Below are 17,842 nucleotides of genomic sequence, written 5' to 3'. Positions count from 1 at the left end.
GCAGGAATGGTGAGGAATCTTCCAGTGGAAGGAGCACAGTGAGTGGCCTTGAGCTGGCAGGGTTCTGATGAACACCAGCATGGCTACAACACTCCAGCCTGACGGCAAGCACCTTGCACCATGTTATTTAGCCCTTCAGATAGAGTCCAGTAGTTTTTGTGAGGCATGCATTAGAGGTCTAGCAGGCAATTAAGGCCACTTCTCCACAGATCTGAACATGGGACAGAGTTTGTTGGAAGATTTGCAGTGAGAGGGTCAGAGACCGATGCACGTCTGTGCTCCAGAGACAGGGTTGGCCCTCCATTCACAGCCCAAATGGTGGCCTAGAGCTGAAGAGCACAGCTATGCTCCCCAGCATCAGGCTGGGGAGGAAAGCAGATTCCCAATATAACTAAGAACCAACACAGCCGGTGATGACAACATAAGATGTTAAGTGCATAGCAGCTGCTTTTTGTGAAGTCACTTTTCCCCTTCCTGACTGTGGCCAGGAAAGGGGTTTGCACAAGAGTGTGAACAGTGGTAAAGGATGCTCATACCTCCTGATAGTTGCAATAGCCAAATGGTGGCATGGTATCCAGCCATCTCCTCAGGGCCCCCTTCCCAGCTAGAAGGTGAGACTTGGATCGGCCCTTCAGCTTAGCAGGTCTTGGTGGCACTCAGTGCAGAGGCACTGAGTCGAAACAAGAGAAAGGGCACTCAGTGATCTCGCAGTATTTGGCCACTAACACAAGAAGATGACCGCTAGAAATGCCTGGGATGTTCTCACTTTCCCTTCTTTTTAGTCACTTCTCTCAATCCCAGCCCTGCTGCTAAACCCTTCATCCTTCCAGCAGTCAGATGAGCAGCCATGGGCAGACTCCTTTGTGCTTCCAGTTCAGCATTCATTCACACAAGTTGAGCCCTGTCACTTTCACCAAGGTGACATGTGGCTCAGTAGTAAGAGAAATTCCCCCAATTGTCATGATGTTTTAAGACAGAAAAGGTATATTTTAGTAATAAAAAGAAGCTGTCTTGGTAACTGTCAATACATGTAGGATAGACATGTCATAACATCCTGTACAGACATAATTACCTAAATACTAGTGTTGGTTAATTATCAAAAATCCTGATCCATGAATCAGCCTTCTGCTTGACTCACTCTGTGTGATGTCGTTGTATGTCAGTATCTGGATAACCACAGAAATGCTAGGCTGAATGTCTTCTAATTTTAGCAAAGATTTGCATTTGTCCAAAAGACTTCACCAACAGTACATTTATTATCATGCTCTTAACACTAATCTTCTCATCAGAGATCAGAGAGAGAGATCACTACATAACCAAGGCGGCCAACTACAAACAGAATGACAAAGAATTCACTGCAAAACCTGCAACTTACTAGTCAAAACTGTTTATTAATAACTTTGGAGAAAATCTACTGGGCGAAAAACAGGATTGAGGCACAATTCATGTACAGAAAAAAGAGTATTACATAAGCATTGAACGATTGAGTCCACTTTATTAGGTAGCAATGCTACAACAACAATCTCTAAGCTGTGGTGTGCAGATGTTACAATACAGGGCGTTAAGTGGTTTGGCCTTATTTGTCATGCTCTGCACTCTTCAGGCGGTAAGACGAAACCTCAGATGCCATACCTAGCCGTGTATCTGCTCCCTATCAAAATAAGCGTAGCTATTTGGCAGAAGGTACACTGACCAAACCAACCTGGGTATAGAAGAGGATGGAGTATTCTTACAGGTCTGTGTTTTTTTTTCTGTACATGACATTCCTGCAAACACCCAGAGCTGTGGATTCTCGCCCTGGCACAATCCTGATGTATACTGGTCTATGTATATGATATTATAATGGTGTATAGAACCGATTCCAGTAAATCTCTTGTGCTCAGACATCTCTAGATATACCTGGATCACACAATTCAAGTCTGACTCCAAATCCAAGTCCTTCCTTGTCCCACCACTGATGAACAGCTCCATCTCTGTCAGGGTCCATAATGAAGAGGCACTATGTCTCCAGAGACGCAGCATACAATTCTCAAGGTCACTGTATACGTCCTTAGGCATACTCCATCTGCATCCACATCCCACAGCTTATTGCACTTTAAGCCTGTCCACATGGTAAGTGGTTTTCTAATACCAGCCATAATTTTGCACCCAGTTGGCATGTGGAAGGCTATATTAAGCCCAGACGATTAATGCTGTCTTTGCTGAGAAGCAAGAAAATAGTCTCTGTGCTATTATACTCTGTCAGCTTTCCCAAACACTTCAGGCAACTAATTCTGAGGACTTTTTGACTGAATTGACATAAAATGCATCCTTCCCCTCTTGTTGCTTTTTAAATGCTTTAGGTTATTTTTATACTGCAGTCTCCGAGGTCGTTGGCAAGAGCATGTTCTGCCTCCCACCAGGCACTCGAGGAAATTTATGAAGATAGTCAGGTCCCATTTGTTCCGGTCATCCTCGGTGGGTTTACATGTCAGTATAACATGACCGAGCATCAAATTGTTGTTTGTCATCAGAAGCCCCCTGGGTCCGTCCATCGAGAGGTGTTTCAGAACAGTTACAGTGGTTACTGCTTTCAACAGATACAGGAAGAAAATGTGGTCATCGATAGATGTGACACTGGAAAGAGGCCACTTGGAAAGAATTAAGAAAGCTCTAGGAAATCCATCAGAGTAAAACCAGGAGAAGTTATTTATAATATAGGCAAGGTGGGTGAAAGGTTTGAGAGAAATACATATTTACATATTCTTGACTTCTGGTACTGAATGTTTTGTGAACACACCATTCAGGAGACATTCCAGCTCAGGACGCCGTTTCCAGATACTTTTTACACCCTCGTGGCATGAAACGAAGTGGAGGGACTGGTCTTAAATACAAAGCTGATGTTTCCAAGCAATTGGAGATTATGCTTTGGCAACAGCTTTTTACAGGAGCTTGCTATTGACTGACAAGATATTGACTGACAAGTTATTGACTGACAAGATGCACACCAAGGTGAGGTTTGCAGCTCAGGACTGAGTTAAACTGCGTGCATTTACAGCCAGTGTGAGATGTAGGTGTCTGGACTGTAGGTACCTACATTTGAACTAGGGGCCAAATGTCTGCTTACAGTCAACAAAAAATGAGTGAATGCAGGCTGCAGAGTCTGGAGAGCCATTCAGCCGACCAACTGTGTCTACTACTTCAGCAAGAGCAGCATAGATCTCCAAACTGCACCGCCTGCATTGACTGGACTTCTGCTGACTGCAATGTCATAGCTTTCCACACACCCACATTTAAGCAATGGAGTGGGAGCTAAACCCTGCTGTCAGTAAGAAGTTTTGGAAATTCATTCACTGCCAGAGGCCAAGGAGAAACATGCTTCAGTCACTGCATGCTGGCCGCTGTGTCCTTTTTTTTCTTGTAGGTTGCTCTGACTAATATTAGGTATCTGCCTTCAAAGTGTCAATTGCAAACACAGCGTGCCCTGACATCAAATATGTAGGTTATTCTTTTGCAGACTCAGGTTGCTTTATAACATCATAATCAGTGAGACTTTAATTCCTTTGACTCATGTCATCCAGGTAATGGGGCTTCAGCAATTTTGAACAAAAATCAGCCTGAGGGCAATCAATCAGACCATTGATTTGTATGCACAAAATGAGATGTTGCTCAACTGCAACATTTTGACATCCACTAAACAGGAGGTACAGTGGTATGGAAGTGAGAACCAGATGTTTAAACTCCTCACTGTAGATAAATTGTCTTGGTAGTATTTCTCCTGTCCACAGAGTTGCCATCTCTTAACAAAAAAGCACTTTCCATATGGATGCTGTATTTTGCTGGCTGTCTTCCCATGAGCTTTGTGAATAGGAAGTTCCAGTGCTGCAAGCTCCTCGCTTGGAAAAGATAGGGTGTTGATGAAGGCTGCTTTCAAGTCTCTTCAATCCCTCTTGGGTCAAATGATGTTTGGGAGACAGAAGACCTGTTGCGGCAGTTAGAACAAAGTTATTTGTTTTGCTGTGGTTTACGATGTCAGTGCAGTCAACGTGCAGAACATAGCTGATAAAAGAACCCGTACCACTGCTGTTGTACACCACCATTTCAGCATGATTCCTTGAATCCAGATTAGTTCCTTGGTGCCTGACCTTCAAAAAGGCCAAAGAATAGGGTGCTTGAGTTTGATATCTCTGCATCTGCTCCTAAGACTTTTTTCTTATGGAGAGAGCTAGCAGCATACTTTCTACAACAGCTAAGTGGCTAAATTTTCCAGTCTTGGACAATGTATTCCTGATAAGGCTAGGTTGCCGATGCAGGAAACAAGAAGAGAGCAGTAAAGATATTATTCTTTTGCCGCTCAAGATGTCCTAACATCGGAAGTAATCCTGTACTCAAGTCCTTCTCATTCCTGACAAATTCTGAATTGACAAAGAAGTCCAGGACCCCAGCCTCCACTCTTGCTGGATTGCAGGGCCACCTTCTCAGCTCAGGAGCTTACTGCCGGAAGCTCCTAGGGGATCAGGTATTTTATGTCTGAAGACTATTGCCTTTACCATTCTCGTAAATAACACAATATAAACTTCAATATGATAGATGGCATCTTTTTTTTTCAGGCAGAAGATCACACCCAGTTTCATGATTTATACAAATGCAAAGTAGCGATTTGCCTTGTAAGACAGATGAACATTATGGAGATCTTTTCTCGCATGTTGTTGGAAAGCTGAAAGACGGTCTACTACAAAATCGATACTAAGGCTTCCTCAAAGAGGGAGGAAATAATCTGTACTCCATATCCTGGCTGGATAGGACAATATACTGACAAGGTGGACAATGACAATGAAACACTGGAATAGTTGCTCAGTTTGGGGGGTGCAGAGCCTCTACAGCTCAGATGCTTTGAGCACAGGTTATACAGCTGGCAGGAAGAACAGCAGTGTAGCTGCTCCTGCCTTTTGGAGGATTGATTAGGATAACTTCTCAAAGTCTGTTAAGGCCTACAGTTCAGTAAAAACTACAGGATCTAGTCAGGACCAAAGACCCCCAAGCAAGCATCGGTAACCCAGACCAAACATGATGGTGGATGCATTAGTATGATACCTGCAGCCTACCCTGCACTGACTTCTGGAGACAGCAGGAGTTTAGATGTGCAGGAAAGCAAGACTGGTCCTCAGTATTCAGGCAGTGAGGAGCTCCTAGGATTTGGGCTGAAAAGAGCTCTCTGCCTCATGCAAAAACATTGCAAAACTCTTCATTTGAGTTACTTGATGCAAAATATCTCTGCTCATTGGTGCTGGAGCTGCTAAATTAAGTGTGTTACTTTCTATAAATCCTTCCTGTTGTCAGTGGGTTGCCTCTTACTTATGGCCATTGTCCCTTTTGTCGCTACCAAGGAAAGAAACATAGTAGAGTGCTTTTGTTTAATGAGCCATCACATTTAAACATCATTTGTCTCAGTTGTTTTCCTTTTCTCATCTACCTTTGCTCATTAAACTCCACCCTGCTTGGCTGTTAACAGCATAATCATGGGGAGCAATGGCATCACGAGATTCCTTGTACCAGCATGACGCTGCTACCCCCGCTGCTTCCCCCCTATTCACCAGCTCTGATGGTTCAGTGCTTGCCTAGCATTAAAGCCAGGGTAGCAGCAGCTTCAGAGCCAGCTTATTCCGAAGGCCGAACAGCTGGAACTGTGCTTCCCCATATGGAGCAGGGTTTTGGATGGATTTTCTTGGTGCTGCCTGTGACGTTCACCTTGTCCTTTTGCACGTCTGTCGCAGCCAGTTGCCAGCCCCTTGCCTCCACAGAGGGTGTAGGGCAAGGGTAAGAGACATCAGTCTGTTCTGTACAGATGGCACATCTGTGGCATCTGTACAGATGTGGCAACACTCAATGGAGACAGGGGACAAGATCAGAAGAAGTGAGGTAGAGGAGTGGTGTTTGCACCCCTCTGCAGAAGTGCTGCGAGAGATCCCCCAGCGTAAGTGTTCTCCTGTGCTTCCTTCCCTGGACAGGAACTGCAGCAGTCCTAAGCCAGGCAACTGGAGGAGGCGGCAGCCTCGCTAACAGGGCAAGGTTTTGGGATAAGGGAGCTCCTCGCTTCAGTCACTCTAAGGCTGCAGATCCAAGCCAGAGCTAGAGAGAGGAAAGGTACTCGTGATCTTCACAGTTCTTACCTTCATGCGCGTGCTTGACTCTGAGCCGAAAAAATTACCCCTGCATCCCTGAACCTCTTCCTGATTCAGTTTTGGAGGGGAACAGTACACCCATTGATTCTTACCATGACTCATTTTTAGCATGAAGAACTATAAAGAAAACTCAGAGTCATTATCTGTTATCTACCTCCATGGCTTAGGCTGCCCACCTCTTCTCAGCTATATAGCATGGGAACATTCAGATCCTGACAGGTGGCACTTTTCTTCAGATGCTGATGGATGGAACTTTTCACCTGTGAGGGCAGTGCTAGGACCAGGAAGCTGCAGCAGTACCCACCTGTACCTGTTGCTTCCCATGCTTGAGTGAAGGAATACCTGTAATGAATTTAGTCTGCAGTTCACAGCAGCCGAGTCAGGGCCTCAGCAACAGGAGATGCCAACTGTGGAGCTGTTACTCCTCTGGCTCATGGGCAAACAGCTGAGTCTGAGATAGCCATGAGTGGACCAGTGACCCTACAGTGCTAACAGGAGATCTTGTTGACCCTGCTGGAAAGGCAGGTCCTCAAAGGAAGTGGCCATGTCCTCTCATCCGCACCACCATTAGCTAGCTCCCTGTGTTTCTCGCCTATACCAGTCAGACTGAGTATTTGTGTGGGATCTCATCAGAGGATAAATCAAGGACCTTACGTTCAATAAAACAGGGAAGACTGGCCATGAGGAAGACACTTCTGAGAAGTTATTGTAGCCTCAAATCCCTGTAGAGATGGTCAAACCTGAGGCATCTTCCCAGACTGCTAGGAATACTCAGCAGACACCATGACCTCCCACTAGTGGGTAGGTTAACATCAACCTCAAATAAAGTCATCTGCCATTTGTCCAGTCATTCAACCTTCCTGTGAACTGAAGGCAGCCAGATCAGAAGATACAAACATTTTTTGTGTGTGAATAAATATAGCCTCTCTTTGCCAACCCACTGTATGGCAATCCTGCCTTGACCTATGGCTAACTCACCATCTTTTCTTGAGTTTAATTGGCCATCACAACTACAAGGTTCACAAGCAGAAGTATTCCTCTGGCAGAACGAGGAGCCAAGAAGCAGCACTCTTCTAATGGGTGGCAAGTGTGCTTCTTTGTCACCACCCATACCACCTCACACACACATGCACACGCAGCGCTGAGTCCATCTTTCCCAAGGCAGGCAGGCTGTGGCTACTTTCTGCAGACAGCTCAACCTCAAAGTCAGAGCTGAACATCTACTTCTCCAAGGCTTAACCCAGACAGCTCTATGAGTGGGGTTCAGCCTCTTCCATAGTGCAACCCTACTCCAGTGTCATGGTTTGGCCTCAGCCAGCAGCAAAGAACCACGCAGCTGCTCACGCAACTCCTACAGCTGTGGAAAAAGAAATCGGCAGGGCAAAACTCATGGGTTAAAACAATGCAATTTAACAGAACAGCAAAAGAAAGATGAAAACACAATTACAGTACCACCGTGAAGCACACCAGCAAAGTGCACCAACTGGACCCACACCACCACAGCCCACTCCCAAGTGGCAACTGCTCTCCTCGCCCCGGCAGCGCCTCTTATAGCCCGGGCATGGCTCACGTGGGATGGAATACCCGCCCCCTGCCGGCTCCTGGGGAAATTAACCCCATCCCTGCCGCAACCAGGGCATCCAGTCTTACAGAGGGGCAGAAGAGTTGCAGTTCCCCAATACTCACTAGATGTTTCTGATCTTTGTCTTCTCTTTTTCCACCCACCCAGATTGGAAAACACTCTTCCAGCCTTGTTAATTATTCTGTGTACGTTTCCTTCACAGGGAAAAAAGGCACTTCCATAACTTCACGTCCAACACTGGCACAGCAGAGCTGATTCCTCTTTTATGAAGGGCTTGATCCAGAGCCAGGGAACAATCTTTTGCTCCTCTTTGATTCTTGCTGTCCATATCCAACTTATTCTTTTAAAATTACACTCTTTATTCAGCAATACCCTTTAGATTTTGTCAGCGTGGAGAAACTTTAAAAGTGTAAACTGGGTTATGAGACTGAAAACTAAGTAGTTTTACTGGCAAATATATGGATAGAAATTCCTTTCCCCCTTAGTTTCAGCGATGCTTTGGAAGAGGCTTAAATTAAACCAAAAAGTCATTTATCCTAAAAGAATGCCTGCAGGGGACATAAACCAATAGCGCCTTAATTATGCTTGTATGCTCATTTTGATTGCTTTAATGTTTCTAATTACAGTGGTAACACTTCTCCTGTTTGACAACCCGGGAAGACAATTTGGCTCAACCAAGGAAGCTGGAGCATGGGTTATGGGAGATGTACATCACCTTCCAAAATGGCTTGTTCCTGCCAGCTTGGAAAGAGAGGATGCTCTCATTGGCATTCTGTTATTTCAGCCTGTTCTTCCTTTGGAGCACTGATGGGGTAGCATTTTCAATGACAATGCAGTGGCAATGAAAATGCTGCTATTGCCACTTTTGGCAAGAAAACTTTGTGGGCATATGCAGAATCATAGAAAATAAAGTTGAAAGAAACCTCAAAGAACCATTTCTGCTTTTCTTCTGGGAGAAGACAAGATCATTTCAGTGTGTTCATCCAAACTTCTCTACAGGCAGAAGGCCCCCAGCCATTTATTCCTGTGCTTTATTACTGTACCATTAGTAAAGGCTTCTTAATGTCTAACCAGATCTTCCTTCTGTTTAAGCCAATTACATATTGTCCTATTCCCCAGGAGACACAACACCAATTATTACTCTACAAAGCATGTTAAGGGCAATACAAATTTAACAGTAAACACCGGACTGTGAGTGAGGTATCTAAAGACTGATGCTTACGTACATCTGGATGGAAGCCACAGCCCAGATAATTTTTAAGTGGTCTCCATAGACAGTATAAAGTGCTAAAAAACTTCACTGTGGAAAATTTTAATCCAATCTGCTAAGACGGAAGAGAAGGATGGGAGCTTTTTCCTAATGCCTGAAAAGATGTTTTTCTCGCATCCAGAAGAATGTTAATTCAGATCCCTTAATAACATAGTCTGAACTGTAATTTAATTGGTAAGCAATAGATGGTATTTATATCTTAGTAAATGTAATCCTAAGTATCTGACTACATTTGAAGGCTAGAAAGCTCTGAGTTCAGTGCTACCTAGCATCCTCTAGAGATATCCTGAGTAGCAGAATGACCTCTATTGGTATTCTTTTCCAGCAGATCCTATGAAATGGTACCTCCAGTCTCCAAAGAAAAGGGAAGAGGTTAATCCCAGAGCTAACAGCACACAAAGCTAAAATCTACTCCTAATTCAAGCACTGGTTTGGGGCTTAAAAATTATAGCGTACTACTCCATGCCATTCATGGTGAAGCAGATGAGATCTTCCAACCAGCGTCCCATTTCCAAAAGTCAGTCTCTGAAAAGCCAGCATCTTCTCCAGCTGACAATCCTATTTCTCCTTCTCTGTCCCCTGTGCCCGAGATACTGCTCCAGTGTATTTAAATTGGTGTATTACATATGTCCCCACACACGTTCCTCCCCATTATGTTGATTTCACAGGGAATACTGTGTTGTTATTTGCTAACTTGTTAACCATCACACCTTTCAGGAACACATCTTTGGTGAAGGGCAGAATATGTGTGTTCTTCCCTCCTATGCCATCCCAGCCTCCAGCTACTTGTGAGAAAAAGCTTGAATCAGAGCTAGCATCTTCATTTTCAAAAAGACCTCAGTGGATTGTCTCCCAGGAATTGAATGTGGGAAGAGTTTCTAGTCTCTCAGCTCCAAGAGAGCAGTGCCCAAGATTTAGGCACATGCTCATGGCCAGGTGAAGATTTTGCCACCATGTTATTCACTGCTGAGCCAAGACAGTCCACCTAAAACAGCCACAAGGGCAAGGCAAGGGGAAAAAAAAGACATATGTTGACAGAGTAATGCTTTGGATAAGTGTATCGCTCTCTTTGTAATCAGTTCAACCCCATTTTTAGTCTTAGACCAGACCCTGTATGCACTCAGGTTCAGACACAAAAACATTTTTATTTCCTTCTGAAGACACTGAACCCATGTCTTTAAAGGTCAGTGGGCAAACTCCTCTGGAGTCAGTGCTCTCCTTTCCTGGTTCATTCTCTAATGCTCTGTTTGATCACATATCAAGAAACTTGTCAGTGTCCATCCTGCCCCCTTCCGCCTACCGTATTAGATCACCCCTTCCTAGCCACTGGCTCCCTCTGTGCCCAGGGAAGTGTCTGACGTCTGTAGGCACCAGACTGCTCCTGGTTCTGCAGAGAACAGTAGTTATTCCAAGTTAGGTGGGACGCACACTTGTCCAAGCCCTGCAGGTTAGGACATTCATGAAAGTTAAGGTAAATTAACCAAAGATGTGAAATGAACACACATGAATTAAAGCATGGTAAGCCCTGCATGGACATTCAGGGATAAAATGACCTTACTTTGCCTTTGTTTAATTGTCACCATGGTGAACTGAGGCCATTTTCCTTCTGTATCAGAGCACCCCCCCAGAGGTTTAACGGACTTCGACTTCTGTGCATTAACTCACACCTCACACTAATTTGTCTTAACTCCCCATGTAAACAAGCCCTCAGAGGACTTTTTTTTCCCTCTCTCCTGTGACAGTTCACTTTATCACAAAGTGAAATGTGTTGGAGAAAACTATTTGCAGTGAATTTTCCCTTAGTTGTGCCTGCAGTGACATCTTTGTTGTGAATTGCTGCAGAACTTCTCCCTCTGCCTAAGCTTGCCTGTGTGTTGTTTTTTTTTTTTGGTTTTTTTTTTTTCCTCTCTTTAAAACAGCTATGTTGGAACAGCTTATAATTAGTAAAGCAGCATCCCTCTACCAGGCAAATAGGGAATTGTTGGTCTGGTCTACAGGTGAGGTATGGAGGTGATCCAGGGAGATGAACTGCTGGGCTCTGGGTCACACAGGATATCTGCAGCTGAGTATAGAAATTGCCTAAACCCAGGCCTCTTTTGCCCCTGGAAATGTCTTTTCTCCTCCTCTCAGTGGATTTTTCCTCATTAGAAATAGTCAATGAGCTTCTTCAAACCTCAGGACCATGCCAGTTGTGTGGGAAAGAAAAAGAGATAAATTACTGCTATCTGCATGACTCCTGTGCAGGGACAAATCTTTCCCTCTCCACCTCCCTCTTTTCCTCCGTCCCCTCTTTTTACTTGGGAGCAGTAGGAGACCTTCACATTAAGATACTGAACCTGTCGCAGTTGGAACAGACAAAGCCAGAGCGAGGAGGGAGGTGATGGAGGCTGAGACAATATATTTTTAGTCATTTCGATGAATTATGGAGACGTGAAGTTGATAATTTATTGAAGAAGGGAAACGGGGGACTCTATGTAAATGTTTTCAGATGAATAATTAATGTGGCTTTCTAGCATCAGGGGGTCTTTAATTAAAGCCTCTGTTAAACAAGGCAAGGCAGACAAGCCCGGCTCCTTGCAGCAGCTAATTGCACCTTTCCCATGTACAGCTACGATTCAGAGACGAAGCATCATTTGCATCAATAAAGAAGGACAGATCCTACCTAGGGTGAGTGGCAGGAGGCTGTGGAGACCAGCTCAGTGACCCCAGGGCTGAGGTGGTTTGCATCACATTTTAAATTAGCTTGGCATACAGGCCAAATGAGGGGGTGTGGGGAAGCCAGGATGGAGGGGGCACTCCGGCCACAAGGCTTTGAGGAATGCAGAAAGCCACTCAGAACTGCCTGTGGATTACAGCCTCTTCAAGAGGGACCTACTGACAGGGCTATCCAGAGTCTTGCTGTCACTGCGTGGTACATTTGAGTTCCAAAAGCCTGTCCCGTACCGTGCCTGCCTCTCTGTCCCATGGCAAAAGATGGGTTCACAGCAGAGGGACGCAGAGCAATAATGCAGTGTTTGCAGGGTGGATGAAGAGGCAAACCTGTGGTCTTCCCACTACCCAGCTGCTGTCCTTATCCCCAGCATCCAGTGGTTCCCAGGCACCACTCCCTCAGGTGAACATCATGCCTGGACTCTTCTTTCCTTCGAGGATTTCATAGCTGATGTGGAGCGGATGTGATGAAGGTTCTCTGTGGACTTCAGTCAGAACAGAGCATCCCCTCCCTCTCACGCCATGTGATGGTGAGACCAGACTGATGCCCTTTCACAAGGACTGGGTCTCTCAGAAGGCCTGTGATTATTTCCCAAGAGAATGTATAAAACCATAGTAGTTTCAGAAATTAGAATTAAAGAAAGACAGAAGCTGCCCCAGTTAATGCCTCCAAGCAGCTTCCAGTATAATCCCAAATTTGGCTTATTTCAACTCCCAGGGAACAGCAGGTAAGTTTCCAGAAAGGGGAAAAAGCCTTGCTTCTTTGAAGAATGTTGTCTAAATTAGACACAGTTTAATTAGTTTTGACACCTTGGCAAAGAAGCAGTATCTCACATTTTTCATTCATCCTTACCGCCAGTAACATTTGTGGTAACATTATAAAATGAGCAAACAAGAAAGAGACAGCTGAAACTTTATTTTTAATAGAAAGGGTTAAATCTGAAGTAGGCTAAAAAGGTTCCCAAAGCAAGTATTTCCAAGCACAGAAGCTAACATCGTGTTTCTTTCCTGCATTGCCAAAGAAGGGGCCGAAGGATACCTCAAGGGGTTACCTAGTCCATGCCAGTCATCTGTGAAAGAGCTTTGCTTAACTTGCTATGGGTATCTCCCCATTTTCTGATGCCATACTTGAGGCACTCCCTTTTGGCACTGAGCACAAAGACAACCTGGAGAGCATCCCCTCAAGAAAGGTCTCCCTGATTTCTGCAAACACCTTGGTTTTCAGGAAAGCACTGAATCTTCGGGATTGCGAGCACGTGTTTTCTGTTCGCCCACGCCAATGCTCTTGACAGGTCTGACATGTGCCTGCGAGCGCAGCGAAGGTTTACTGCCGCGTTTTGCGGAGCCGAGCACCGCAAGAAGGTCTTGGAGGATGCACTCGGAGCCCCTGCGAACAGCTACGGGGCTCTGCTGCTCTCTGCTGGGAAATGCGGGCAAGAGGCGGTACTGGGGGAAGAGCTGGGTTGACCAGCATGCTCTGGCTTGGTCTCCGCACACAAACACTCAGAGCCGCCTGTACCGAAGCAGAGACCTGGGTGCAGTCTCCTGCTCAACGTCGCAGTCGGAAGCGGGTCCACATCAAAGGCTGCTGGTGTAGAAGCAGGCTGGGTGCAAGTCAGCTGCCCCAGCCCGCCCCTCTACCCCTCACATCTCAGCCTGCTCTACCTCATGCAGGAGCCAGCTTTCTCTGCATTTGTTCTGTCACACTTACACTTGCTCTCCTCTCAGCCTGTAATGCAGTTACTTCCTCAAAGCTCCTCTGGATGGAGGGCAGAGCAATCACCCCACCGTACATGTGAGGAACCGACATGCGGGGCAACCCCGCGACCCACCCAGAGTCACAGGTCAGCACATGGATGAGCAGAGATGTCTCTCCAAGGACCCCAGCCTGTTCCTTGCAGCCTGTGTTTTTGATCATTGCTCCATGCCGCAAAGCTGCTCTTTGCTCTCCAGACCTCAGGAAGGCCTTAACTACATCTGGATGCAACTGTGCAAAACCAGAGAGTCTCAGAGCCGCAGCGTGAAAGGAAGCACAGGGCCACGTCCTCGGGTATCGGCTGGGCTGTGGTATCACTGTAGCAGGTGAGCTCACCACTCCGGCCAGCAACCTCAGCCTGGGAGAAAGCCCGAGCCCTGACAGCAGCTCCAGCACGAAGGAAGGGAACAAATTCCCCAGCCTGGTGCTGACTGGGGCTCTCTGCCCCTTTAAGCAATGATATTTAATTTTCCAATGTGTTTCATCTCAGACATCTCATTATGATTTTCAAGTACCGGATGAGGTGATAGGAGTTTAAGATGGGCATTTTCAGGATTTGGCTATTATATATAAATATTTACAGCTCAATAAAATAAGAAGAAATATTCAAAGTGAACAGACTGTGGAAAGTGATTTGTTCCAACTCTTCACTGCAGACTTGCAAGAAACCAATCAAAGAGGCTCAGGAGTGGTTTGAGTGTAATTTATTAACCCAAAAGGGGCCGCATTGTTAACCAACATTATTTATAGTGAACAGCTCAACCTTCTCTACTGAACAACTGTGATACTGCAGGGACAAATGCAATGAGTTACTACACAGACAGGACAAAACCAGCAGCAGATCTTTGTTACAGCTGTTAGAAAAAGTGTCCCCAGGAGACAGACACTGAATCTCTAATGGCTATCTTATTTCTCTGACAATTTATTTAAGTTTTAACTTAACAGCAGGAATGATAGCCACAGTTACACAGTGACTCCCAATAAAGGAGCGTATTGCTGATCTGCAGCTGGTGTTTTCTTATTTATTTCAAAGTCTTTAAGTTCCAGACTTAGCATATGGTGCCATATAAATAATGATATAATAATACGTTTTTGCTTTCCATGTGCCTGGATAGAAAAAAGCTATGTGATTTATGTTACATGAGCATTGTATTTAAGGCATTATTTTGCCCAGAATTTTTAATGCATTTTAAATGCATCTTCTGCTTTTTGTAATCTGTTCTTTTGAAAGAATAAACAGAGCAGTGATGTTTATTTAATGGAGTCATCCATCTTACTTCCTTGTACAAAATCCTGGCTTTCCAGCCCCAGCAGCCAGATCCCTGCAGTAGGCAGTGGGGTTGGAAATGGAGAGGTCTGCTGTTTACCAATGAGGCACAGATGAAAGGAAGACATGGGGCTTGAGATTTACCCGCAGCAGGATGCTATTTGAAGCCAGTAGGCAGCTGAGAACTGCTTAGTCCTGTCCAGTAAAGGATGGAGAGGAGAAACCCATGGGAGAAGTTCTGCAGGGAGTCATGCTGTGCAGAAAACAGCACTGGGATGGCTCAGTACACAACTACCCATACATACACAACTAAAAGTAGATGCCTACTTCACGTAAAACTGTAACTGCAGTTACCAGAGCAAACACTGCCCCCCTGCAGTATCACAGGGATGTAACAGTTTACAGCTTTCCTTTCAGACCCTCAATAAACCAGCTTTGTGAGCATTACAGCTTTGCAGAAATACCTAGCTGCAGAGCAGGGAAGATCTACTAACTCACACCTCAACTGTTTCTGGACATTGCTGTCTTAGTTTCCAGACTGACTGGCAGCAAGACCTCATCAAACAAAAACTTCTTCACAGCTACAAGGGTTGCAAATGTGAGTTTAAACATGCACTGATCACTGCAGAACAAAGTATTTCTAAGGGCAGTACAAGAGACACCAGTGAATATTCTGCTTACAAACTTAAGCCTGCTCCATTGGTCCACAGCTCATAGAGGAAATATGTCAGGATCCACAAATCAAAGACTGTAGATCCCAAGCACCAGGCAGTATACTGTACCCTCTCCCATCACCGGAGGACAGAATAATTAGTGGAGGTTGAAGAAGTCAGATCCTGAAATCTCCCTGAGAGTCCACCCAACCAACTGCCTAAGACCCTTCAACAATTTTACAGATTTTACCCAGGATCTTTCAAGATCTTTCCAAGTCAACACAGACAAACAAAAACAAACCACAGTCAGAAAGCCGTCAGTCCCATGCTGTTCACAGCCATCACAGTCACATGTGAAAGCAGGAGAGGCAAGATGGGCTCAGAGGCTTTGAGTAATGACCTGGCATCCCATGAGTGCAAACAGCAGTGCTGCAGTGCAAGATGATCTGAACGGTCAGCATGGCTGAGGATACAGACAACACTGTCATGAACCTAGTACTGCAGCAGTGGGGAAGCTGTTTCTCTTAAAAGGTCAACAGCATATCCTGAAAAACACACACAAGCTGAGCTGCTCTGAATGGAAGTGACATCTGTTAGTTTAGTGTGAGTTTTGAAGTCCTGTATCTCCCCCCCTCTCACCCCCCATCAAGCCCCATGGCACTTTCAGCCACTCATGTTTCAATCCCAGCTCTTGTCACACTGGAGCATGGACCAGAGTATTTCAGAAGCTGGTTACTGTGGTAACCCAGCTCAGCTTTTATCTTTGTTCCTTTCATCTCCTCTTTGGGGGAAACTGGCAATCTGTTTATTTGCCTTTTCTGACGAAGATCATTACACAGCACACCGTCAGGATCTGTGTAAGTCTGAGGACAGGACAAAGTACCTTTCACACAAATGCACGTGTAGATATTTTTCTCAGTGCTCTACTACCCTACCTCTTGCTTCCCTGCTTCCCTTTACAAGCTATTTGACGTGCCCTTTTCCATCTGACCCTCCATGTACAGCTTGTCTCTGGCCTTCTCCGGGCCTCCTCACTACCATGGTACTTACTAACAGGGCCAACAAGAGCAAATGGCTCCCCTGGGCTTTCTTGCATCCTTTATAGGAGCGTGGTAAGGCAGAAAGGACACTGGAATTCACAGTGAAGCGACTCAGCTCCCTGCAAAACAAAAGGCTGGGGGCAGGTTGGGCTATAGGCGACCCCCACACCCTGCCCTCTGCCAAGGGACCCCTCGCTTCCAGCAGGTCACAGGCAGCTGGAGGCCCCCACAAAGGGCTGCCTGGCTGCTGACACGCACCGAGAGACCTCTCTAACTGCTGCAGGGGAAAGAATAACGCAAGCCAGGGGGCGGCCACCAGAACCAGGACCAGGGTCAGGACTAGGACGTGGGTGAGGGCCAGGGCCAGAACGAGGACTGTGACCGGGGTCGGGGTCGGGGTCAGGGCCGGGGCCAGGGCCAGGACCAGGACGAGGGCCGGCGCCGGGGCCGGGCCCCCCCTCAGCCCGTGGCAATCCCTTCACCCCCCACCCGGCTCTTCCGCCCTCACCCATGATGGCCGCGCGGCACTCGCTGCCCACGTGACCCCGGCGGCACCGCCTACCGAGGCAGGGGGCGGTGGTTTCCCCGGCAACGGCTCCGGCGTCTTCCGCCGCCTCTCCCGCCTACGGCGAGCGACGAGCGGCAGAAGAGGCCGGCGCCGGGGGAAGGAGAAGCGCAACCTTGCCCTGCCATGGAGAGTCGGGGGCTGGTGAGGGCGGGCGGTGGCGGCCCCGCGACCGGAGTCCTGTCCCCCCGCTCACACCCAGCCCCGGGGCTCGCTCTCTCTGGCCGCGTCCAGCGCTGCCCCCAGGCGCCCTATCGCGGCCTCCTGCCCCCCCAGGCTCTCTGAGGGCTGCGGCCTACAGCCTTCTCCCCCCACGAAGCATCCAGGCCCACCCCCGTACCTCCTGGTCCCCAGGCATAACACCCGCCTTCCCCATTAAGGGGGAGGGCACAGGTCGGGCCCCCACTCCGGCGTGGCCCCGGTACCCTGCTTCAGGCGACGCAGGTGCAACTGGGAACCCCCATACCAGTGAACCCCCAAACTCCTGCCTCCACTGGCCTGGGGAGCATACAACATGCACTTCGAGTCCCCCTAAGAAATGCAGTCAGTAAGCAATGATCAGGCACAGGTTCACCCACTGCATAGGTCAGAAGGCGTGGGCCGGAGTTTAAATGGAGTTCCTGGGCTCGTGGGCAGAGTGTGTGGGTGGGACCAGCCACAGAAATTAAAGACTATTAGTGCTTCCTCTAGGAGGGGCGGCAACATATTTACAGAAGGATGCAGTAATGTGAGGCTACATGTTTAAAATGTTTTTTTGTTCTTTATTTGTTAAATAATTTAGCAAGAGCCCAACAATCATTCTGAATCTGAAGTAGAGGAATCTAGCATACCACCAGCTG

General features: G+C 46.7%; 1 protein-coding gene across 1 annotated transcript in view; it reads right to left on the bottom strand.

Annotated features, from left to right (window-relative positions):
- The window catches only part of IGSF11 (immunoglobulin superfamily, member 11), a 145,601-nt gene extending 128,222 nt beyond the window's left edge, over positions 1–17,379 (bottom strand). Inside the window, exons 1-2 of the mRNA XM_009879953.1 lie at positions 17,344–17,379; positions 16,947–17,061 (exon numbers count right to left, since the gene is read on the bottom strand). Of these exons, the coding sequence (XP_009878255.1) occupies positions 16,947–17,061; positions 17,344–17,379 (151 nt within the window). The remainder of the gene's footprint in view (positions 1–16,946; positions 17,062–17,343) is intronic.
- Between the last annotated feature and the right edge of the window lie 463 nt (positions 17,380–17,842).

The sequence above is a fragment of the Charadrius vociferus genome, unplaced genomic scaffold, assembly GCF_000708025.1.
Source record: "Charadrius vociferus isolate BGI_N301 unplaced genomic scaffold, ASM70802v2 scaffold162, whole genome shotgun sequence".
Lineage (NCBI taxonomy): Eukaryota > Metazoa > Chordata > Aves > Charadriiformes > Charadriidae > Charadrius > Charadrius vociferus.
This window is presented reverse-complemented; position numbering and strand designations above follow the sequence as displayed.